This window comes from Pan paniscus, chromosome 6, assembly GCF_029289425.2.
Source record: "Pan paniscus chromosome 6, NHGRI_mPanPan1-v2.0_pri, whole genome shotgun sequence".
Lineage (NCBI taxonomy): Eukaryota > Metazoa > Chordata > Mammalia > Primates > Hominidae > Pan > Pan paniscus.
Genome location: NC_073255.2, coordinates 19,454,723 through 19,479,775, shown reverse-complemented (window position 1 = coordinate 19,479,775; position 25,053 = coordinate 19,454,723). Strand labels below are relative to the sequence as shown.

General features: G+C 32.7%; 1 protein-coding gene across 21 annotated transcripts in view; it reads left to right on the top strand.

Annotated features, from left to right (window-relative positions):
- The window catches only part of DGKB (diacylglycerol kinase beta), an 835,560-nt gene that overhangs the window by 337,116 nt on the left and 473,391 nt on the right, over positions 1 to 25,053 (top strand). For all 21 annotated transcript variants that reach the window (XM_034963734.3, XM_057302827.2, XM_057302829.2 and 18 more), the window contains 3 exons: positions 7,598 to 7,714; positions 15,662 to 15,735; positions 21,563 to 21,637. In XM_034963734.3, coding sequence (XP_034819625.1) covers positions 7,598 to 7,714; positions 15,662 to 15,735; positions 21,563 to 21,637 — 266 coding nt within the window. The remainder of the gene's footprint in view (positions 1 to 7,597; positions 7,715 to 15,661; positions 15,736 to 21,562; positions 21,638 to 25,053) is intronic.

Genomic DNA, 25,053 nt, shown 5'->3' with positions numbered 1-25,053 from the left:
ATTTGAGATCTAAACTTTTCTCTTTAGATCTGTTAATCTCCAAAGCATCCCCATGTATTCAGTTATATAATTTGTGTCATATAGATTGAGTAAATAGATCCAAATTTTTGGTTTTATATATTTTTTTAATTTGCAGGAAAAAAGTCTTTATTTTGATATGAAGTTTTTAAAAGTCTTCCTATAGTTATTTTTTTCTGGCACTATATATTGGTTTACATTAACTTAAACTTTCCAGTATCCCTCAAAGTCATTATATAAGATTTTTCAACTTTGTTGTTCCAAAAATTTCCTTGAGCCCATGCAAGGATATATGCATGGCTGAGTGTGTGAATACACATATATACACACAGAAAGACAAGAAACCTTATGTTCTGCCATCAGGAACAGTTGCTCCTTGGTTAACGGAAAATGTGGTTAAAGTATATGTGGGAGAACATATAGAAAGATATATACATACATTACATGTTTAACTTAAAATATGTACATTTATATTCATTGGCTATATTTTTGAAGATTAAGGGCTTTTCTATGAGGACAGATCTTCTAATCGGAAATGGTATCTTGCCTTTCTTGTATATATCACAAGCTTATCACCTATAATAGTTTCAATTCTTTTAAAGTATAACAAAAACTCAAGAACATCTGTGAAGAAATCTGAGTGTAAAAATACTCACTATTTTTATTATTAATACCCAAAGCTTGCACAGTTGTTCTCTCTAAACTTAATTTGACCACTCCTCATACACACCACACACACACACACACACACACACACACACACATAACTTGTGTTATTTTGTCTTTCTAAAGCTTGCAGGTTATTTTTTATAAAGATGACTCTTTCATTTTGTATTCAAAATTCAATGATTTGAGTAATAATTAAATTACACAGTTACAATTACAAGGTAAGTTTTACTTAGAACTGGCATAAACAGATTGAGGGCTAATAAGTCACTGTGTTGAGCATTTAGCTTAGGTGGTAGAAAGAGACAATGAGTGTGAGCATAAGAGAGCTGCCTCCTGGTATTTACTTTCAGTTTACAGTGGATGACAGTCAGTATGGTTTACAAAGGGATTGGAGAAAGAGGAATGTTGAGGTTGGTTACAAAGTCTGGTTTTTTTTGTTTTTTTTGTTTTTGTTTTTTTGAGACAAGGTCTCACTCTGTCTCCCAGGCTGGAGTACAGTGGCACGATCTCGGCTCACTGCAGTCTCTGTCTCACGGGTTCAAGCGATTCTCCTGCTTCAGCTGCCGAAGTAGCTGGGATCGTAGGTGCACGCGACCACGCCCGGCTGATTTTTTGTATTTTTAGTAGAGATGAGGTTTCACCATGTTGGCCAGGCTGGTCTCGAACTCCTGACCTCGTGATCTGCCGTCCTCAGCCCCCCAAAGTGCTGAGATTACAGGTGTGAGCCACCGCGCCTAGCCCAAAGTCTTCTTTTGTATATAAAGTATACACATACATATATGTGTGTGTATACTACACACACACACACACACACACACAGACACAGACATACACACATTATTTTATAATGGTGCTGCCATGTACTAGCACATAGCCAAAATTGAATTATTTTGGCATAGACCCTCTTATTCCTAAATTTCATTCCCTCCAATAAGAATTTCCTTAACAGAAATCTTGTAAGTGTTTTATACCCAGGATAAAATGATCCTAGGAGAAAATATGAACTTCATGTGTAATGTGTGAAAACCGGGACTTATGGATCAAGTCACCAAGTGTACCTTCAAGTGTAGGAAGTGACTAACACCCCCAGGTACTTTAAGACCAGTTGTCATTTTGTCTGTTTTGTTGCCCCCTGTCTCCCAAAAAGACACCACCCAAATCACCACAGCAATTATTCTCAGCTATGGTGACTTAGTGGGCAAATAAAGTACAGGATGTTAAATAAATCATACTTCTTACAACACTTACCTTTTACTGCTATGACCAAGAAGTATACCTGTGATTAACTTAATAATAAAATAAATAAAATTTTTATCTATACTTTAAAATCATTGCCTTTTACTGAGTGCCTGTTTTATGTCAGTACTTTTATCTAAATTTTCTTACTTTTTTCTAACATAAGCTTTCCAATTTATAGTTAAAATAAATGGTAACATAGCAATGGTAAATAACTTGCCCAAGCTTACACAGAAATAAAAGACAAAGCTGCAATTTGGCTTCTAAACTCATACTTTTGCCTTTACAAAAAGTTGTTTTTGCCTTTTTTAAAAGTACTTACTTAACTAACTTTAAAAGAAATAAAAATCTTTAGACCTTATATCGTTTATTATATTTATGTTTAAAACTTTATAATTAAAAACAATCAAAACTGTTTTTTCTAGTCAACAAATAGTTTTGCTGCAATTTCCAAAGATTACTAATAGATTTAGAGCCTTCATCATTTTTGAAATGAATTTGTTTCCTTCAACCACTAAAATGTTCAAATCCCACATTCAGTCCATATTGACTAAAGGTGCAGCTTTGCAGTTTGTTAGTAAGTTGATGTCTCAGACCGAACCTTCGTAAGCCCCGCTGAATGTGGTAACATTTCTGCATCAGAGAGATCTTAACTGCTGTGAATCTATATGATACCTTGGGTTAAAAACTCTAGGGTTTCTGGAAAATTCATGTGGCCTAGCTCCAGTGGCAGAAAGGACTAAATCTCCATTCAGGCAAGTTGTGCAGTAGTAGCAGGGAAAGTAAGTTCTACTATACAAGTGATGGATGCTGTTGGCAGGAAAGCACTCGCCTTTGTAGCTTTGTACCAGTGGAGGTGCTTTGCTGCTGCCAGTTTCTCATGCTGAGATTGGACAAAAAGAAGAAAACCCTGTTCTTGAGGTAATCATCACTTGCTGCTTGCAGTTTGCCAGCGATCGATAACAGCAGGCTTAAGTATTGTGGTAAACAACCCTTTTGTGAAAGCAGTTTTCACCAGTGTACAAATATTCTACCTCTGAGAATCAGCATGATGTAGACAAAGATTTTTTTTTAGAGCACATATATAAAGTGAGGTCTTTTTATTTTATTTATTTCATCTTTCTATTTTCTGTGAATGGTCTTTTTGGCTTTTCTTCTCTGTTTATGATGATGGTTATTCTTTTGGAATTCTAATACAATATATTCCCCAGTTAAGATCTGTTGTGCTACTTGTGGAGTCTACGGATCACAAAACACTGAATTCTATATTTAAAATGTCTACATAGCAAACACAAATGGTTGATATTTGAAAATGCTCAAATATCAATAACTGTATTTTATATTTTGTAGTTATATGTTCTATTTTCTTTCATGACTTTTTTTAGTTAGAGTAGCTCTTTTCAGTGTTTGAATAATTTCTATTGATTAAAGCAACAATTTTCCAACTCTTTGTATATCTAGGATGATTTATCTGGCAGAAGGAAATTTGCCTTAATTACAACAATGTAATTTATTTTGTGGTTTAGAGCCCCAAAACTTAAAGAAAGAAACTGAAGGTTAAATGGCAAACACTGTCCCCTATTATCAGAGAGCAATTTTATCCTGAATGATTGTGCAACCTAAGATTGGTGAGCTCTTTCTGAAACTTTTCAATAACTTCAACATTGGTAATTAACTCTCATAAATATCATAATAGAGGTCTGCCAGTCAGGGTCAATTTACCTTCCCAAAAAAGCTAGTGAAACCTGGTGGACAGGAAATTTTTTGAGGATACAGTTGCCTCCCCCTTCCTGTCCCTCATATAAAAAGGAGAGACAATTTTCTCAATGGAAATAGAAGAAAAATTAAATAGTGATGAGGCTTTCCTGTTTTTAAGATTTTAGACTGGATTAATTGCACAAATTCCACACATTTGCATTTTTCCCCAAAGAAATCACTTGGTTTTCTTGATGCGTGTGTCTGTGTGTTTGTGTTTAAATGAATGCTTACCATTTTAGTATTAGATACTATAATAAAATACACAGACAGATGGATACACTGAGGATTTAAAAATTAACTTCTTATATACCTCTTTCTCATAATTCTGGATTTCATAAATGAAATCTCATAAGTTGAAAACTCAACTTAGGGTTTTAAAATTTGTTTTTATTTATATATTTGTTTATTTATTGAGACAGAGTCTCACTCTGTCTCTCAGGATGGAGTTCAGTGGTACAATCTTGGCTCACTGCAACCTCCATCCCCAGACTCAAGTGATCCTCCCACTTCAGCTTCCAGAATAACTGGGACCACAGGTGTCCACCACCATGCCCGACTATATTTTTGCGTTTTTAGTAGCGACAGGGTCTCACCATGTTGCCCAAGCTGGTCTTGAACTCCTGGGCTCCAGCGATCTGCCTGCTTCAGCCTCCCAAAATGCTGGGATTACAGGTGTGAGCCACCACATGCAGCCTGTTTGTATTATTTCTGATTGTTTACACTAAAGCAATTGTTTAGTCTCCTGCCCAACTTACTTAGGGGGGTGACTACTTGGAGGGACATGATGCCATTTAATCAACTGCTATCTCTGCCATTTGGAGGTTCTTAGAACACAAGAACTTCCCTAGCTATACGTGTGGCCAAGAGTAAAGTCATATTAATAGATGGTTTCATAGCTCTTTAAAAACATATACTTGCATGTCTTAAATTTCCATTAAAACATAAATATATAATCTGGTGCAAATTCCCAGTTCCATTGTAACTAATCAAATTGAATTTTATTTAATTCTTCAAGTGTAAGCATTTTATAAATTGAATGCCAAACAACAATTGTTGGATAATTAGGAAGAATAACTGTATTAAGGTATATCTTTCACATTGCAGATTTTTACAAAATATTGATGCCATGTTTTATATATGTGCATGCAAGAATGCTGGAGTAAATTATTTCCACACTCACCAACAGCATTAAGTTTTTGAACAGCTAACACAAGCTATGCATTTTCAAATATAAGCGTTGAACTTTTAAATTTTAAATATGTTCCTGATGTAACCACTGAATGTTTTTTCATATACACACACATTTGGAAATATAAAAACAGTGTTGATGAGTACCCAAAAAGGCAACCACAACTATTTTACATCATTCATAGTAACTGTTATATTGAATACATACTTTAATGTAGTGACAATATTACAGACTATACATTTTCTATTAAACCTTACACAACTCTGAGAAATAGGTATCACTATCTCCATTTTGCCAACGCATAAACCCTCTAGGTTACATAATACTTAGGTAGTAGAGATGAGATTCAACTCAGGCATTCTGATTCCAAACCTCATCTAATAATTCACTCCTATATACATTATGCCATTTAACTATCGATGAATAAAATTATAATTTGCAAACTTAAAAAGAAGGAACTTTCTTTTAAAAATCAATATTTTTGCCAGAAATTATGCTTATATGAAAGCACATCACTTTCCAAACGACTTGAATTTCAGGAATCCTATTATGGCATCCATTTTCAGCCACACACAAAATATATTCAGTGTTTTTGCACCATGGAATTGCAAGGTAAATGGACTATATGGATTAGCATTTATTTTAGTCAGAGACGATTTCTGATCCATCTAGCCCTAATATATTTAAAAACAGCTTTACTTTCAAAGCTATTTAAAAATGTCTTTCTAGGAATAAATTCAATGCTTGATAGCAGAGAAGGGTGATTATACTTAATAAATGTATTGTACTTGGGCAATGATCACTCTAAATACCCTTTACATGTAAAACATTTCTCAGTTACCCCATACATTTGCACAAATAAAAACCTATCTTTCTAAATTACAGAAATTGAAATGGTACTCTAACAAGCAAATATAGGAACTAGGAAATATATATAGCTGAGTAAGTGATAGGAAATGTGTGGCACTAAAGCACTTAAGCACCCATGGCATGCATTGCCAATCAATTAGGACAATTTTTCACATTAAGCCTAAAATCCCTAAGAATCCTTCTCAACAGTTGCTTCAAGAACTTAGAAAACTTTTCAAAAAAGTTTTCATTTATTTCTTCATTTATCCTGACTTTTGTTAGTCACTGATTTAGGATCTGATATAGACCAGTGACACAAAGAAAGTTGTTTTGCTTATGGAACTTTGATTAAGATGAAAGAATGCAGACAATTAAACAAATCAAATAAATAATACTTTAGGTTGTAATAATTGATGTTTTAAAAGGAGGCTCAAGGGACTAGAGAAACTTCTCTGACATTTGACCACATCCTGAAGTCAGGACCAAGGCCCACAAATGTGCAGTGGCAAGTTTTCCAGCAGACTGCAGAATGATTGCAAGAGCTCTGAATTTAAAGCATGATTGTTATGATCAAGGAACAATGAGGAAGCCAGTGCAGCTGGAGTAGGGTAAAAAAAAGGGATGAGTTTGGCTTTTGTGTAGAGAACTGAGTGTAGGGAGACAAAAATGGAAGTAGGATGATTCATTAGGTGATAGTTACAATAATCCAAGCAAAAAAAGATAATGGCTGTTTAAGCCATATAATGAGGCAGGTGGTGAGTTGTCATCCAGTTTGAGATTTATTTTCTAGGGACAGAGTAGGCAGGAAATTTTAAAACTAATCTTGGACATTTTACAATGTTGTGCTTTAGGCCTTCATGTGGACATACAGAAACAGCATCTGCATGTGGAAATTAAGGCTCAGGTAGAAATCAGAACAAGAATTATACATTTAGAAATCTTCATAAAAATGAAATTGAAAGTTGTGGGAATGAATGAAGTTACCTAGGGAGTGAGGGTAGATAGAGAAGATGAGAGGTGCAAGGAAGAGGCTGAGTCTTACAGGTGGCAAAGCTGGAGAAGCAATGGGCAAAAGAGACTATGAGGGCAAAGTTGTGAAGGAAGAAGAGAGCTCAGAGAAAGAAGTGTCCTGGAAGCCACATGAGGCAAGTTTTCAAAGAGTAAGAAGAGATCAATTCTGTCAGATGCTGCTGAAAGATTTGAGAAGATGAAGACTGATCATTAGATGTGAAACTGAGACGGTCATTGGTGATTTTAATAAAAGATAGTTTGGTGGAGTAATGGTGATACAAGTTGATTGGGTTGTGTTAAGAGAGAGTGAAAAGAGAGGAAATAGAAACAGGGAGCAGGCAACTCCTAAAAGAAATTTTTTTACTATGAGGAACAAAGTAATTAGCTGGGATGGAATGTCAGTTTTAAGATATATGCTATTTTTGATATAAATAGTAGCTTAAAAGTCCATCATGCAATTAAAAATAATTTTCAATATTGCAGGTATTTATAAGCTTTTCTTAGTACTCAATACCACATTCTTTAAATTATAATCCTATACCCTTTATCTGTATCATTACTTATGAAAATAATCAACTTTAGTAATCATTAGTAACTTTTGATAAAGAGTCATAATTGGGCACATAGGGATAATACAATTTGGTATTCTTTCTCATTATTTCTTTAAATGGTGGTTCGATCATGAAGCTATCATATATATTGAGCCAGTTGAATACAACAGCTTTCATATTATTCACTAGGAACTTCAAATTAGAAAGTTGAGGCTGTGTTTGTAACCATGAAACTCTTCTATTAGTAAAAACAACTTAACATTTTATTATGTTATTTTCCTAATTTTTATTTTTATCAAAATTTTCTTTTTTACAGGAAAGACAATCAACAGTGAAAAAGGAAAAGAGTGGTTCCCAGCAGCCAAACAAAGTGATTGACAAGAATAAAATGCAAAGAGCCAACTCTGTTACTGTAGATGGACAAGGCCTGCAGGTATGATTTTTTAAATCAAAATTTTAGTAGGTTTCATATTTGATACTTCTAGGCTCTAAAGGGGCATATGTTCAGCTATCAACACATTTGTTTAATCTGCATATTAGCTTAGTAGACTCTTTCAGAAAGATCTTTATTAATTTATCAAGATGTCAGTCTTACGGTTGATTGACAGAGTAACATTCTGGTTAAATTAATCATTTATGATTTTATCTCCATTTAAACTCAAATTGGCAAGAGATCTTTTGAAAGATTTGCAAATTATTGCTAAATATACACACTTATTAAATACATATGTGTTATTTATTTACAGGTATACTTTATATCTCTCTATATATTTATATTTAGTATGGGTATGATATGAAGAGTCACTTTGATAGCAAAAAAGACTTTAGGAAAGAAGAAAATGAACTCTGAATGCATTTTTTTAAATAAATATTTTTTAATAATAAAGCATTTTTTGTAATATATTTCTACCTTTCAAATTTTTAAGTCAAAAATTTAAGTCAAAATTTAAACCTCAAATATATATCTAGGTTAAATAAACACAGGTAGTCATTTTTTAATACTATTATATAAAAACGTGTAAGTTATCTTTACGGCCTGTGGCATCAAGAATAACATTTTAAGACATTGTATGGGGTGAATGTATAACATTTACTTACCTCTATTTTTTACCTGTATTTCTTACTTCAACAGAAAAATGGTCAATAACGTTGGCTTAATTTATGAAATTGTGGATTTAAGTATGTTTTTCTACTTATGTTTTTGTGTTCCAACTGCCTATACTTCAAGTTTCACATTCTCTGGGAATATTTACCAACAATTTAACATACAAACAGTATGTCACACACTTGCATTCATTATATTTGATTTTCTATCATCTTTTTTTATTTCTTATTTTATTTCTGATACTATAGATTATGTCTTTTGTATTTTTCAATATGAGAGCACAGTTCAGGGCACAGAGTAGATGCCTAAATGCTTGCTTCTTTATCATCTTTAATGTCATTAAAATTTAATAATAATTTATTAAATATTGATAACTAAGTTACTGTTTGTTTTTTATCTAAAAATCCATTGTGAATAGAAAATTTTTCATAAATTATTAAACTCAAATATAAAAGGAGGGAATTCTGAATAATAAAATTGTTATATATTAGAGAACAAAAAATTTAATTATAAAAAAGTAAATCAAGATGTACATTTTGGAACTCATATCCATATGTTTAGAAATTTCATAGGAGCTATGAAATATAAAATCTATCCACAATTTTATTAGCAAAAAAATTTATTAAATTATCCTATAAAATTTTTATTGAAAAAAATCAACATTTTAATTCAATACGTGGATGCCTAATGTTGATAAGTTTAAATATTCAGCTACTCTGGGTTCCTGGAATGAAATTAATGAAAGGGAAGCCTAATTCTGAAATCTAATTGTATTTCACATGACTAGGCACACACTTCTCATCACAGATGGGAAGCATATATCATTTGTTAAATAGGATAGCTTAAGCATTATGATGGTATTTTATACATATTAGCTTGTTTAATTCTCTCAATAAACATATGAGATCAATACCATTATTATCATCATTTTCAAAATCATGTTGATGTTCAGAAGTAAGATAACTTCCCCAAGGACACAGTCAGTGGTAAAACCAAGGTTTGAATGAAGACCATCTGACTAGAGTTTATGTGTTTCACTCCCAAGACACCCTGTCTCTTTGCTTAAAATTTTTTAACATGTATGTAACTGCTAAAGTTCTGAACATCTTGTTCTTCTGTGTACTTTTATATTGCTGCAGGCTTTGAGATACAATTTATGTATGCAACAGAATTTTAACTCCTCTAATCTCAGTTTTCCAAGATTTTCATAATCATACCTCAATTTGCCCAGACATCAAAACCAAAATTAAATAGTACATGCAGTGTTTTAAAGGTTTTAAACCTACATAGTAATATGTTTGATTTTATTTTCTATTTTAAAATAATCTGAAATATTCGACCTTATTACAGCTAAATTAGTCACATTAAAAATCTTAGATGATTAACATTCTTTGTGGATGTGTTTCATCTCTCTAACCAGATAATAACTTTTTATAACTTTCTTTGGCATATAAAAGTGTCAGCTAAAATTGTGAGTGGGACAAGTATAGAAATCAGACCTAACAAAACACCAGTTAAAAAAATACCATATGTGTAGTAATAATTTTTTGAATTAAAAAAAGTTGGTATATAATCATGTGCAAAAGTCTGTTGTACCTCAGCAGAAAGGACCAAAATAGAATACACATATATAGCCACATAGTTTTGGAGAAAAAAAATAAAAGAATAAAGTTCTGGATAGCTATTATATGCAAAATGAAAAAATAGTAATTTTGTGTTTTATTTATCAATTTTAAAATACCAAAATGTTTGTTTATTATCAAGAAAGGCAAAAAGATCTACCATAAAGTTAATTTTTTCCATGAGCTTTAAAAAATATGTATCATTAAAAAGCATTGAGTTGCAGCCCAGTTTGCATATAACTTCAGTGACAGAAGAGATCTACACTGCTTAAAGAAGACTATTAATCATAGTTAAGCACATTCATCTTATTTCTTTCCAGCTAACCAGCATAATGATCAGGATTATTATTTCTAATTAGAGGAAGTAATAGATCATGTATAACCTTAGGATGAGTCTCATTAATTAACCCAAGTCCTAGGGGACTTCAAATAGAGGTGGTTAGGCACTCTGTCTTTGTCATCGCTCACACCATAGGTTTACACTTAATACATATGATCAAATGTAATTGAAACTGCGACTTCTTACCATGCAAGAGATATAAAATTACAGATGGCTCTCCCACATGTGAAGAAATAAGGAGAAAAACAGAACAATTGTTTTAAACTGTGTTTATGTTGAAGTTATCTTGTTCCTAAATATTCTTTGAGAAACATTTCCAAATAAAAGGGTCATTTAAGAAGTAACGAATCTAGTTTGTAACACTTTTAGCACAAGAAAGAAAGGAGGACCTTTATGATTAAATATCTAAAACTGAACCAGTGTCTTTCCTCACAAAACTGCCTCTTTATTTTATCTTCCTTATTTGTAATATCTTATTCTTGTAATCACCAAGACTATAAACCATGCACCCATGCACTAAATGTAACTGTATAGTATATATGTATATTAAATTAATTATCTCTATATAATCAATTCACTTTCTTTGATGTATGTGTGTGTACGTGTGTGTGTGTGTATGTCCTTTGCTCATTTTAGAATTCTTAACCCTGTTGACTGTTTCATACTTAGCACTTCATTGACATTCTAACTCTCAATGTAAACCCAGAATTATTACTCTATAGTTTTGAGCATTATAGCAACCTTTAAACTGAGTATCTCCATATACATAAAATGGTAGATAATAAATGATGTAAAAATAGAGCTGAGTAAGATAAGAAAGATCAGGGTTAAGAGTCGGAATTGTCTATAATTTTAAGAACAATGGCTAGTTTAGGCCCCATTAATAAAGTGATATTTGGGTAAAGACTTAAAAGAGATGAAGCAGTTGGTCATTTGGATATATGGGGAATGGACAACCCTAAGGTAAGTATATGCCTAGGGTCAGTAAGAACTGTAGTTGGAGTAGGGTGGGCAAGATGGAAAGTGGTAGCAAGTAATTCAGAGAAGTAACAGGGGCTAGAATTTTTAAAGGCTTGAAGGCTTCAATAAAGACTGGCTTTTGATCTGAGTGTGATGAGAAGATATTGGTGGGAAAGATAAGCAGAGGAGTGACATGATTGAATGGTATTTTAAAAGGCTTACTCTTATAAAGATTAGATTGTTGGGGAGCCAAGAGTCCAGTAGATTACTGTTGAAGTTATTCAGGGGTTATAGGACGTAGGCTTATTAGGATGGAGCAGTGGAAGTAGAGAGATGTGATGGGATTCTACATATATTTTGAGGAATGAGCAAAAGATATGCTGATGAATTGACTACAGGGTTTATGAGAAAAGTGAGGAATCAGGAACTTCTCCAAGATATTAATAGTTTGGACCATGCAACTGAAATGATGAAATTGCCATTGACTGAGATAGGGGAGCACCTTTATGAATGTTTAGAGGGAAATTTCTGCTGCTGTTAGATATCCAAATAAAAATATCAATTAGGTAGACCAATATGTGAACCTAGAAATTAGAAGAAAAGGCAGACATGAATTTGGGAGTGAAAGGCATTGATGGCAGCCATCAGATAAGATGAGATCATTAAAGGACAGAGTGTGTATATAGAGAGAAGTGATTGAACTGGGATCCAAAACCAGTGTAACTCTAAAATCATGCTCTTTAAATGTACTGTTTTTAACTGCCCCTTTATGTGATTAAGTAAGATTTTACATGATGAATTCTATTCAGTATGGTGGAGAATCCAGTGTGAACAGTCTCCTGGAATGCCCTGCACATCAAATTTATAACCATTCTTCAAGATTTCAGCTACCACAGATGCTATAAAATCTTTCCTAGACACTTTCTGTCTTCATCAGTATTTTTGTGTGTGTGAAACCATATTACTGTATCTCAATTATTGTTTAACTGTTTTGAAAAGACACAGGGCTCTGTAGAGAGGGCCTCAAGCACAATGGAAGAGTCATGGGAGATTGAGAGCAGGTTGAGGGTTCTTTCATCCTTTAAACAAATCAGCTAGGATGTTATCTGTTCTATGTGCTGTTCTACTTCAGATGATCTCAAATGCTGTATAAATATGTACTTCAAAGAATGAATAGTTTTCAGCTGACAGAATTTTTGACATAGTTGTGTTTTTGTCTTTCACCTCCTACTCCACCAAAATCTATAACAAAAAGGACACAATATTTTAGGATTGCAGCAAATGTATTTTCAGAATAATTGAGTTTTACATATTATTTCACAATTGTTTTGTGAAAGTAAAAATTCTAAATTCATAGACAGATTGGATACAATCCAAAAGAGAATTAGTAAGCTTGAATATAACGTTGGTACCTAACTACATTGGTACCTCATATCCAATTTAGGTTTCATCAGTTGTCCCAATAATAGTTTTTTTCCACAAAACTAGTCCAAAATCATATTAGTTTTCTGTTATTGATGGTTGTATTGTGTGTGTATATATATATATATGTATATATGTATATTATATATATGTATATATATGTGTATATATACATATATATGAGAGAATGTTTTTATATGTAGGAAATACTAATGTAAATGGGAGTGGTAGTGATGGAGTAGAATTTTGGCAACTTACTCTCAAGTGGTTGAGGGAAAAAGTTAATTGAGAGTCATTGCAACTTTTCTGTAAATTTGAGAGTTTTTCAAAAAAATTAAAATATTACTGTAAAATTTAAAAAATATTAATGTAAGATATTTCCATAAAAGTTTATTCACCAAAATCAGATATACTGAGTTTCAGAAACTAAGAAAACGATTTATATTCATTTTGTCAGTAGACATGTTTTGCATTGCAATACAATGCAAAGATAGTTCTTATTTGATGGACCTCTCTGAAAACCAGAATCTGGAATCAAACAGATCAAATTAACTAATTGAAAGACTACATGTGATAATATCCACAATTTTACTTATCTCATACTTTATATGTTAGGACTGTCTGAAAATGAACTCATACTCAATAATGAGAGAAGTATTATGTAAAATAATGGTTGCTAATTGATTGATATTATTCCTGTATATCCATATTGGATATTCAACTTTTGCCACTTGTGGAATATCATCATTGCTCTAAATTCTTTAAATTCTCTGATTTTTCTAATACATTTAATCTGTTTCTCCATTTAACTACCCCTAAAAATTACATCAAGATTTTGTATTTTATTTTGAAATTCCTTACAGACTATAATCTATTCCAGTGGGATATTTATTTGTTCATAACAGTATATAACTTAAAATACAATTTTAATTCCCCTTTACTTGACAATTTATAGTGATAGTCTATAAATATTCTCACAATTAAATATCTCTGAGAGACATTTCAAAACATAGTTTGAAAATAATTCCATATATTGGACTCAGCATGAATTTTTGTATAATCTCATATAGTTATAAAATGAATGTTGACTTTAGGGAGAAAAGGAAAACTCATCCTAATGAGTATTTGGGTTCAGAGTTAATACTTTGCTCATGCTTAAAAATCTGTTTACTTTGAGATTCCCATTTCTACTTAAAAACCAGTAGAAACAGTTCAAATTGACTAAAAAGTCAACTAAAATCTACATCTATTTATTATTGCATATTTGCTTATGAAAACGTTAGGAGTTTCAATTTGTAATAGGATGAGAAATAAAGAAAACCGAACACAGGTTTTTAGGTATAGTTGTTTGTTTGATTTTAGTTTTTAATGGGAGGAAGGGGTACCGATTGCAATCCGCAGCCACCATGGCTTAAAGATAATAGGCACTTTATGTACATTAATTGATTGCACACATTTGGTTCAGGGGAGACCTGGGAAGTTAGTGCATAAGTTTTTCCTGCTCATCCTTCTCCCAGCTGAATTGGAGACAAATTAGGAAGAAAGAAACTTTGTCCTCTTTGCAATGGAAAGTAAAATAGAAACAGACACAGTAAATTATAATGAGAGCTCGTTGGATATGAATAGAAAAATTACGAGTATCTCAGTCAATCTTCCCACTTCGGTAATGTGGAGATTTTAACATTTCCCCATTGCCTATTCTCATTAGAAAAATGCCATTTTACTAAAGAAGTGGTGGAAAATATGTTAGTAGAATATTTTAACTTATATTGTTAAACAGACAGGAAGGAAGGGCATGATAATGAGTGTTTTTAATTGTCTCATTAAACATTTAAGAATACTTTCTAGGGGAGAAATAACACTGCAGTAAAGATAATTTGAATGTACTTTCAAAAAAGCAGATTGATCCAAAACTGTTCAATTTAGTATTTAGAGGACACAATTAGCTGAATACTTTTGTTATTAAATTTTTTTCATCAAACTGTATTTAGATGGGAGTTACATAGGGTTACATTGAATAGGAATACTTTTATTTTAAAAAGTCTGTTATTTAACATTGGAATCAGGTAAGAGACAACACTTGTCCTTTCCCACACTACGTAAAACAACTCTACCCACAAAAATACGTGCTCTCACCTTACCTGCTTTATTTCGCATCGTGGCATGTTTCATTGCTAAATATGTATTTGTTTATTGTATATTTCTCCACTATAATATAAGCTCCATTAGGACAGAAACTTTGTCTTTCTTGTTCAACTGAGAGCTGAGTTGTGATGAAAGCAGTAGCTCATGACGTATAGTCGAGTCAATTCGTGTTACCTGAAAGAGAGGTCAATAGTTAATGGACTCTACTTAGCAAATAGACTTGATTAAGTAGCAACCTATTCAGCAAGGAGGAAAAGAAAGCACTGAACAAATTGTGTAGATAAGGACTCTTAGGCCAAAAGGGACCTCAAAGGATCTTACTGAGTTTCTTTCCAGTTCACAGGTGGTTGGGAAGATGGATTCCACACATGCCTCAGAACTCTCAATTAGGACTCCTGCATAAAAGGAGGCCTCTCTATAAGTTGATCTCTTTCTTTGCTTCTCATCCCTTTTTCCTCAAATTCTGCTGTATTCTGGCTCGTTCACTTACTGTCTGAAAATCGTAACTTTTTTATCTTACAGGAATTACAAATGTTATTCCCTCTTCCTGACTGCCTTCCCCTCGGCCCTCTATCTAGATAGGCATGCCTTTCTTTGTGGAGGAGGTTTTCCTGTTGAACACACCACACACACACACACGCACACACTCACACATGCACACACACATTGTGGAAAGTAATATTATTGAAATTGCGTATTGGTATTTTATAATTTAGAAATAACAAGGAGTCTTCTTCATGTATAATGGGCCTAATAATTTTTCCATGTATATAACTTTTCTTATAGGTCACTCCTGTGCCTGGTACTCACCCACTTTTAGTTTTTGTGAACCCCAAAAGTGGTGGAAAACAAGGAGAACGGTATGTTTTTTGATTGATTTTAGTGTCTATGTCATGTATATGTAAAAAAATAGACAAAACTATGATGTAAAAATGCTTAAAAACAATTATTCCTCTCTGCTAATTTTAATGCAAAATAAATGATGCTAGCATTTAATATATTTATATGATCTTGTTTTTAGGATTGAAATTTTAATACAATGGCCTTTTGTAACTATTTTTACTATTATAGCTCAGATGTTTGAATTTTCTCTACCCCACCTATCACCCCTATCCCCTAACAAAGAGTCCGGCTTCATAAATACTGTTGAATGAAAATTGGTTCTCTAAATGGTTAACAAGATGAATCCACATAAATCATAATGCAGTACTGAGGAACCGAATTTATATCCAACATCTAGGCAAAATATATTATAATGATTTTCTGCGTGTGCATTTTGGAGAACATGATGCCATATTTCCTGGAGAAGTATAATATATTTAATCTGAATAATAGTGAGCTGCATTATCAGGTATTTCAGCATTCTGGCTGATAACATTTTATTTTGTAATGAATGAATGATTAAATCATATTATTTAATACAACTATGAAAATCACTACATTGAAGAGTAAATCTTATGTCTTACTAAAGATGACAGTCATAAACAAAAATGCATTTATACCTGCCTTAATGCTTTTTAGATAACTCTCCTAATCTCAACCAAAAATAAGCAAGCAGATGAAAGCACTCATAACAAACATGACAACAGTATAACAAATTTCCTTTGTGGCTCACCAAATAGCAAAGTTGAAATGTTTCCATGAATAAAGTAATTTTTTCTACCATTTAACTTTCCAGCTTTCTTTCCATGAAATGAAGAATGTTTTTCATTATTGAATCAACAAAACGTTTTTGCTTTAAAGAGTGTAAGATTATTATCCTAGCACTTTGGGAGGCTGAGCTGGGCAGACCATGAGGTCAGGAATTTGAGACCAGCCTGGCCAATATAGTGAAACCCCGTCTCTACTAAAATACGAAAAAATTAGCCAGGCATGGTCGTGGGCGCCTGTAATCCCAGCTACTTGGGAGGCTGAGGCAAGGAGAATCACTTGAACCTGGGAGGTTGCAGTAAGCCAAGATCGTGCCACTGCACTCCAGCCCAGGCGACCGTGGGAGACTCTGTCTCAAATAAAATAAAATAAAATGAAATAAAATAAAATAAAATAAAATAAAATAAAATGATTTTTTCTTTTCATCAGTATATAGTTATATTTTACTCCTCTAAACATGATAGAAATTATTTTAAATAGTTTTAATAATTAAAAATATTCCCAATGCTTTATTAAAGGGAATAGTTTTACTCATAAAATAATAATTAAATAATAATGTTGAAATTACTTTCTTCTTTACTATTTACAGTCAGTTAGCTGTATATGTTATTGATAGTTTAACAAAAAAAGAAAACTTTCCACAAAGGATTAGATGAGACTTAAATCCACATTGGAAGTTACAGAATATTGAAGTTTGAAGAGAAAAAAAATAGTATTTTCAAAGGAAAATAATTTTTCTCCAATTGAGATAATATGAATCATGTAGAATCACCCTTAGTTGAATATTTGCCTTCCCTTTCTACCAGTACATATAAATAATTTTCCCTAAATTAAAAATATACATATATATAGTTACACTAAAATGTTAAGTAAATTAAATTTACTGGGGGCTTCAACTTCGAGCTCTTCTATATACACATCCACTTGTGTTTTGTTCTTTATTCATTGGCTGGGACCACGCGAAGTCAAATGAAATGTAAATATGTTTTAAAGGTGATCTGTTTTGAATGCAAACATAATTTTTCTGCCTGCATAAGAGGCACCTTTCACAAGGTGATCCTGTTCAGTGTTTTCCTTTCCAAATTTTTTGGCTTTTTTGACTTTGATATGTTAGATAAGTTGCAAAAGGTCACAGAATCATAAATCCACATAAAGTTTTCCATATCAATCAATAAGTCTGAAAATGTTCACAGATGTGTTCAGGCAGCAATGCCTCGTTGAATCCAAACTCTACTAGTGACTGGGAATAAGAGGCATAATACACAGTCGTGCAGAGAGGCAGGGACATAAATAGATCTATTGCAATACCATGTATTACAGGTTGAAGTAGAAATGTTTAAAATAAAAGTGCTATCAAAGTTCAGAGAAGGAGATAACTATCTCCGAAGACCAAGAAGTCTTTAGAGAAGAAGGAGCTTCTTTATAGGTTCTTATATGGTAGATGATTGCCCAATGAAAGAAGGAGAAAGGCAGACTTGTGAAATGGCAGGGTGTCAACCAAGAGGAATTTACCGGGATGACAATGTAAGGAAAAAGAGGGGAAAGATGAGAGAGAAACTGTGGCTGAATTGTGAAGATGTCTTAATTTTATATTGTGAATAACTGGACACTGGCATAAACTTTGCATCATGGATAAGGCATGGCTGTACTTAGACAACAGTATAGAGGAGGGCTGGATTGCCAAGAATTTTATAAAGCTGGTGAAAGAACTTGAAGACCTTAAGTAAGGCAGTGGGATAGAATAGCCAGGTTTGATAGGCATTTTTTTTTAAGTTTGTTGCCAAGGACAACGTCAGATAGAGTATTTCCTAGGTTTTCTTTTAGGAAGGCACAGAGTTGTCCACTAGTAGGTTCAGGTGCCAGGGAAAGAGGGTATTGAGAACAACTCTAGGTGATATGAGCAGATATTACATACTGAATTTGGAGAGTTTTATCAGTAAATATCATAAGAATTTGTTTATAAAATAATCATATTTTCACATGTATATAAAACCAATTTAGGTTTAAATATATCCCTTAACTTTAAAAAAATCTTTTTAATTTCAGCTTTTACTTTAGATACAGGAGGTACATGTGCAGGTTTGTTCCATGAGTATATTATGCTCAGGTAGCAAGCGTAGTACCCAACAGGTCGTTTTTTTCATATCTTCCTCCACTTCTTCCTTCCCCACTCTGGTAGTCCCCCATGTCTATTGTTCCCATGTTTATGTGTGTGTGTTCTCAATGTTTAGCTGCTGCTTAACATTTCGTGCAGTACATGCAGTATTTGGTTTTCTGTTTCTGTGTTAATTCTCTTAGGGAAATGGCCTCCATCTCCATCCATATTGTTGCAAAGAACATGATTTCATTCTTCTGTAATGGCTGTGTAGTATTCCATGCTATATATGTACTGCATTTTCTTTATCCAGCCCAGCATTGATGGATACCTAGGTTGATTCCATGTCTTTGCTCTTGTGAATAGAGCAGGGATGCAAATAAAAGTGCGTGTATCTTTTTGGTATATGGTATGTTTTCCTTCGAGTTTACACCCAATAATGGGATTGCTGGGTTGAATGGTAGATCTGTTTGAAGTTCTTAAAAAAATATTCCAGCCATTTTCTACAATGGCTGAACTAATTTACATTCACAACAACAGCATAGAGGCATTTCCTTTTCTTTGCAGCCTTGCCAGCATCCACTGGTTTTTGACTTTTTAATAATAGCCATTCTGATTGGTGTGAGATGGTGTTTTATTGTGGTTTTAATTTGCATTTCCATGATGATTAGTGACGATAAGCATGTTTTCATATGTTTGTTTCCTGCTTGTATGACTTTCAAGAAGTGTCTGTTCATGTATTTTGCCCATTTTTAATGGGGTTATTTGTTGTTTTTTTTTCCCATTGATTTAAGTTCTTATAGATTCTGGATATTACACCTTTGTTGGATGAATAGTTTGCAAATATTTTCTCCCATTCTGCAGATTGTCACTTTACTCTGTTGATGGTTTCTTTTGCTGTGCAGAAGCTCTGTAGCTTAATTGTCAATTTCTGTTTTTGTTGCAATTTGAGGACTTAATAAAAAATGTGTTGCCAAAGCCATTGTCGCGTGGGGTATTTCCTAGGTTTTCTTTTAGAAATATAGCTTGGGATCTTACATTTAAATTTTTAATCCATTTTGAGTTAATTTTTGTATGTGGTGAAAGATAAGAGTCCAGTTTCATTTTTCTGCATATGGCTAGACAGCTATTCCAGTAACATGTATTTAATAGGAAGTCCTATCCCTATTGTTGTGTATTTGTTGGCCTTGTTGAAGATCAGATGAAGGTTTGCAGCTTTATTTCTGAGTTTTCTACTCTGTTCCATTGGCCTGAGTGTCTGGTTTTGTACCAGTACCATGCTGTTTTTGTTACTGTAGCCTTATAGTGTGATTCTTCCATCTTTGTTCTTTTTAGCTTAGGCTTGCTTTGGCTATCCAGGCTGTTTTTTGGTTAAACCTGAATTTTAGAAGAGTTTTCTTCTAAGTCTTTGAAGAACGACATTGGTAGTTTCATAGAAATAGTGTTAAATCTATAAATTGCTTTGGGCAAAATAGCCATTTTAACGATAGTGATTCTTCCATGAGCATGGATTTTTTTTTCATTTGTTTGTGTCATCTCTGATTTCTTTCAGCAGTGCTTTGTAGTTCTCCTTGTAGAGCACTTTCACCTCCTTCCTTAGTTGTATTCCTAGGTATTTCATTTTTTGTGTGTGACTCTTGTAAATGATATTGTATTCTTGACTTGACTCTGGCTGGATATTATTGAAATGCTATTGATTTTTATACATTTATTTTGTGTCCTGAAACCTTGCTAAAATTCTTCAGTTCTAACAGCCTTTTGGTGGAATTTTGACAGTTTTCTGAGTATAGAATCATTATCAATGAAGAGAGAGAGCTTGACTTATTTTCTTATTTGGATACCTTTTATTTCTTTCTCTTGTCTAATTGCTCTGATTAGAACTTCCAGAACTATGTTGAATAGGAGTGGTGAGAGTGGGCATGTTTTGTTCCAGTTTTGAAGGGGAATTCTTCCAGCTTTTGCTCATTCAGTATGCTGTTGGCTGTGGGTTTGTCATCGATGGCTTTTATTACTTTGAGGTATGTTCCTTTGATGTCTAGTCTGTTGAAGATTTTTTTTCATGACAGGATTTTGTATTTTATTAAATGCTTTTTCTGCATCTATTGAGATTATTATATGGATTTGGCTTTTAATTCTATTTGTGTGGTGTATCACATTTATTGATTTGTGTATGTTGAACCAACTTTTTATCCCAGGAATAATGCCTGATTGTGGTAAATTAACTTTTTGATGTACTATTTATCTCTTTACTTTTAGTATTTGTCTAAGAATTAAAACCGTGTGAGATATGTGCATGCATAGAAACATTTCTATTGCATTTATTTATAAAGATTGTTTTCTTTCAGAAAAAAAGAATTATTTGACATATGCTGCTAAGACAGTTTAGCAATTTTGTGAGATGACTGGTCAAGATCTTGTTTATATGAAATGATTAGGCCAGATGAGGCTACATTCTTTGCTTACATGTACACATATACAATGTACAGTCCCATTTCATATAGGGGATAGATAATTTTCAGATCTATCAGAGATCTATAGAGGACAAATTATTCACAAGGATTTACTAAGAGAAGATATTTAAGCAATTTTATACTGAAATATTAAAAAAATATATTTATTTGAAATCTAGTTAGCTAAATAATGTTCAACAGCGGGTTAGAGAATATTCTAAATGTATGTGCATATTAAGGATCCAAGCAATATTTCTAACTTATGAACTATATTGCCTTAATAGTGGCTACTAAGCCTTTTAAAAAACCATTAATTCCTATTGAGCTGTTAGACTTCTCATATTGATTCAAAATTTATTAAATTGATAGAAATTTTTTATTAAATTATATAATTAATTGCAACTGTATATATATTATAACACTGAGAGACATTACTTATTTTAAAAGCATTGAATATTATTAAATTTTTTCCCCACATTTTCACCTTTATAGAATTTACAGAAAATTCCAGTATCTACTAAATCCTCGTCAGGTTTACAGTCTTTCTGGAAATGGACCAATGCCAGGGTAAGTCCAAGGATAATATTATTACCATTAACTCAGTTAATGTTAATTAATTAAATAAGGTGCCTGACATATCTAGAAATAATGTTATATGAACACAGCAGCATATTAGTACATAAAAATGAAATATCAACTATGTAAGAGAAACGAGTGCAAATACTGGTTTTCCAAAATAGTCCATTTCTAGCAGATTTTTCTTCTTTCTAAATATTGTGAAGTAATGCTCCTTATTGTACTAATAATGATATTAATCACACACACACACACACACACACACACACACACACACACACGACAAACCAGCTGAATGCCAGTTTGAACACTGCCAAACCATGTATTTGAAGAACGATTCTCTTTTATTGTACTTCTTATATTTAAAATATCTGCTAAAAGTAAAGAGAAAGCTAGTTAGCCCATTTATGCCTAGTGTTCCATTATTGGAACACTAAGCATGTAGGAGTTATTTATATTCTACAGCTTAAGGTCATCGCCAAGGTCTTATTTTTAAATTCAATTTAAATTTTAAAAATTGCAACCTCCAGCATAAATGGGTTAATGAAAAAAATCATACGATTTCATTTATTACTTACCAAATCTAATCAATATCACTCTCTTATACTTCATTGTTAACAGGTAAGATCTAGTAAAATAAAATATATTTTTAACATAAACTGTATACTTTTGAAGTTACTAATGTGCACCTAAACAAATCATCATTAACTTGGCTTAGTTAAATAATTAATGTCATTTTATTTCATTGACCTCTTTTCTTTCTGTCAACATGAGGGTAAACATTAGACCACATGAAGTGGACAGAAGCTCTATAAGCTTTATGCATGCTTCATTTAAAAAAAAAAAAAGCAGTTGGTTTAAAATTAGTCTTACTTCTCATTCTCAGGAACCAGAAACCAAATATTTAAATAGTACTCTTTTAAAAACTCAGAATAAAATTTGTACCATAGTGTCTTACACAAAAAATACATTCATAAAGTATAATTAATTAGCATAGTCTTTCAGCATTATATTCAGCTCTTTCTTCTACTGCCTTGCTGCCTGCTGTCTGGGATCAGTTTCCCAATGCTGAGCAGTGATCTGCAGAACCTCCTTCCTGTGGAAGAGAGGCTCACCCCAGGAGTTTAGTTCAGAACAATGTCTTTGTCAAGCTTCACAATCCAGAATCTAGAGGATCATGATCAGACTGTTGGCTAAGTGAGCTAGCTACATGCAGGAAGTGCCCAAGTAGATAAAGCCAAGCAAAAGTAAAGTATTGTAAACTCAGAAGCTCAGTCAGGATGGCTCTTTTTCTTGTCCTTTAATATTCTCTGGACTTCAAAAAAGTAGCTCTTCTTTGAATTAGGATATTGTGCATTCAAAACTGTTGCCATTCTAAGACCCCTGTAAGCTGAATCAAACCAAGTTAATCCAGGATTTTCCTGTATTTCATAGTTAAACAAGAGGTCAGTTGGCTCTGCTAATTACAAGCCTTACAGTTTCACCTCTGTGTGGCTTCATTATCTTGTCTGTAAAATGAGGATTTCTGCCTGCCTTATAGGATAGTTGTGAAGTTAAATGGGATAATGCCTATGAAGCAAATAACAATGTACTTACTGCATAGCATGTCCTCAGTGAATGTGGTTTATTATCCGTATTATTTGTACAAATATGAATTAATAATTAAGAAAAACATGACTGTTTTGTAGCACTATGTAAATATATTGGAATAAATTTGATTTTAGCCCTGTTCTGTCATTTCACTTTTTTCCTACTACACTTTAAATATGTACTACATGTTTCCTTCTACTCTTTCAGTTCTAGGCATCCTGTTATCCTCTGCTCTATCTTAACATGTTTAAAAAATGAAAGTAATGTATGTAACTGTAAAAAGTCTACACTACAATGAATATTATTTAGAAAAAAATTTAAAGGTCCCACTTTGAGCACTACTACTCCTCAGAAATTATTATTGTGGTTGTTTGGTGTAGCTTCCCAATCTAATACACACATATAAATGAGCATATTCCCCTCTATCTATAACGTATTCATACACACACACACAAACACACACATAGGTATATATATATATAATATATATATGAAATATATATATGAAATATAGGTAGATAGTTTTTTATGTAACAGAACATAGATTTTATATTATCTTGCAACTTGCTTTCTGCACTCTAAAGCAGGTGATACACATTGTTCCGTTTCAGTAGACATTGATCAGTTTCATTTTTCTAACTGCTGCATGATATTCCATAATCATGTGAGCCATCCCATTACTGATGAATATTTATATTGCCTGTGTTTTACAATTATTACCAAATATGCTACATCAATATCTATCAATTTATCTGCATATTCTTGAAAGTGTGTTCAAATATTTTTATGGAATCAGTGGCTATGGGTAGAATTGCCTGGCTGAAAATATTCAATGTCAAAAGTTTGTTTTAAAAAATGATTAAATATAATTGTGTTGAACTTCTAGCTTCATCTTGATCAACATGAGAATGTCCTGTTTGCCTCTGATACTGATGCCCACACTGCATCCCTAGTGTCAGACTCAGACTTCTGTTAGAGAGCTAGTCTTTGTTTATCCTAAAGGCAAATGCCACAGGTAGTTGCTCAGAACGGGGACTCTGGCCAGGCTATGATGTTGCCCTTTCTCTGAACCCAATGACTGATCTGCTCACTTGTGAATCCTCCCAGCCCTGTTTTCTAGCTGTATTGCCCCGATCATGCTAAGAGTGTCCTATTGCAGTGATTCCCTTTTAATGTATGGCGTTAGAAGTTGCTCTGTTTCATAAGGTCTCCCTATTACTCTGATACCCTTGGTGATTTATACATTTTAGTTTTATCACCATTTCTAGTTTATTACCTTTCCAATGCTAACAATAGATTTTTGAATGCATACTCTTGAAAGTATAGTATGCATTTTTTCTGCTACTTTAAACCTGCGGTTATGCATTCTTCCAAATTCTTTTTTAAAAATATTTTCCTCTTTACCACACCAGATTGATGTATTCTTTTGGTATACAACTCTTCTTTTATCCCAACTTTATTTTTTTTCAAAAACTATGTTTATAAGAGGAAATAACTTTCTTGAACTAAAACTATTCCTAATCTAAATTATCTGGCAAATACTAAAACTCACTGGGCATTTCATTTTTTATCTTTAATTGTTTTTAAAACAGAAATGGGTGTGTATTATGTGTTTCCATTCTATCTCTTTATATAAATCATCTCTACCTGATCCTGATTATTCTGTTTCAAGGTGTCTGAAACAATAGTCTCTTTCAAATAAGTTGTTTCTTTCCTAATGGAACATGTTGTGATATAATTGAATAAATTATTTGGAGGTATAGGTTAGTTAGAAGAGATGAAATATAAAATATAAATTACTCTTGGGTTTTACATAA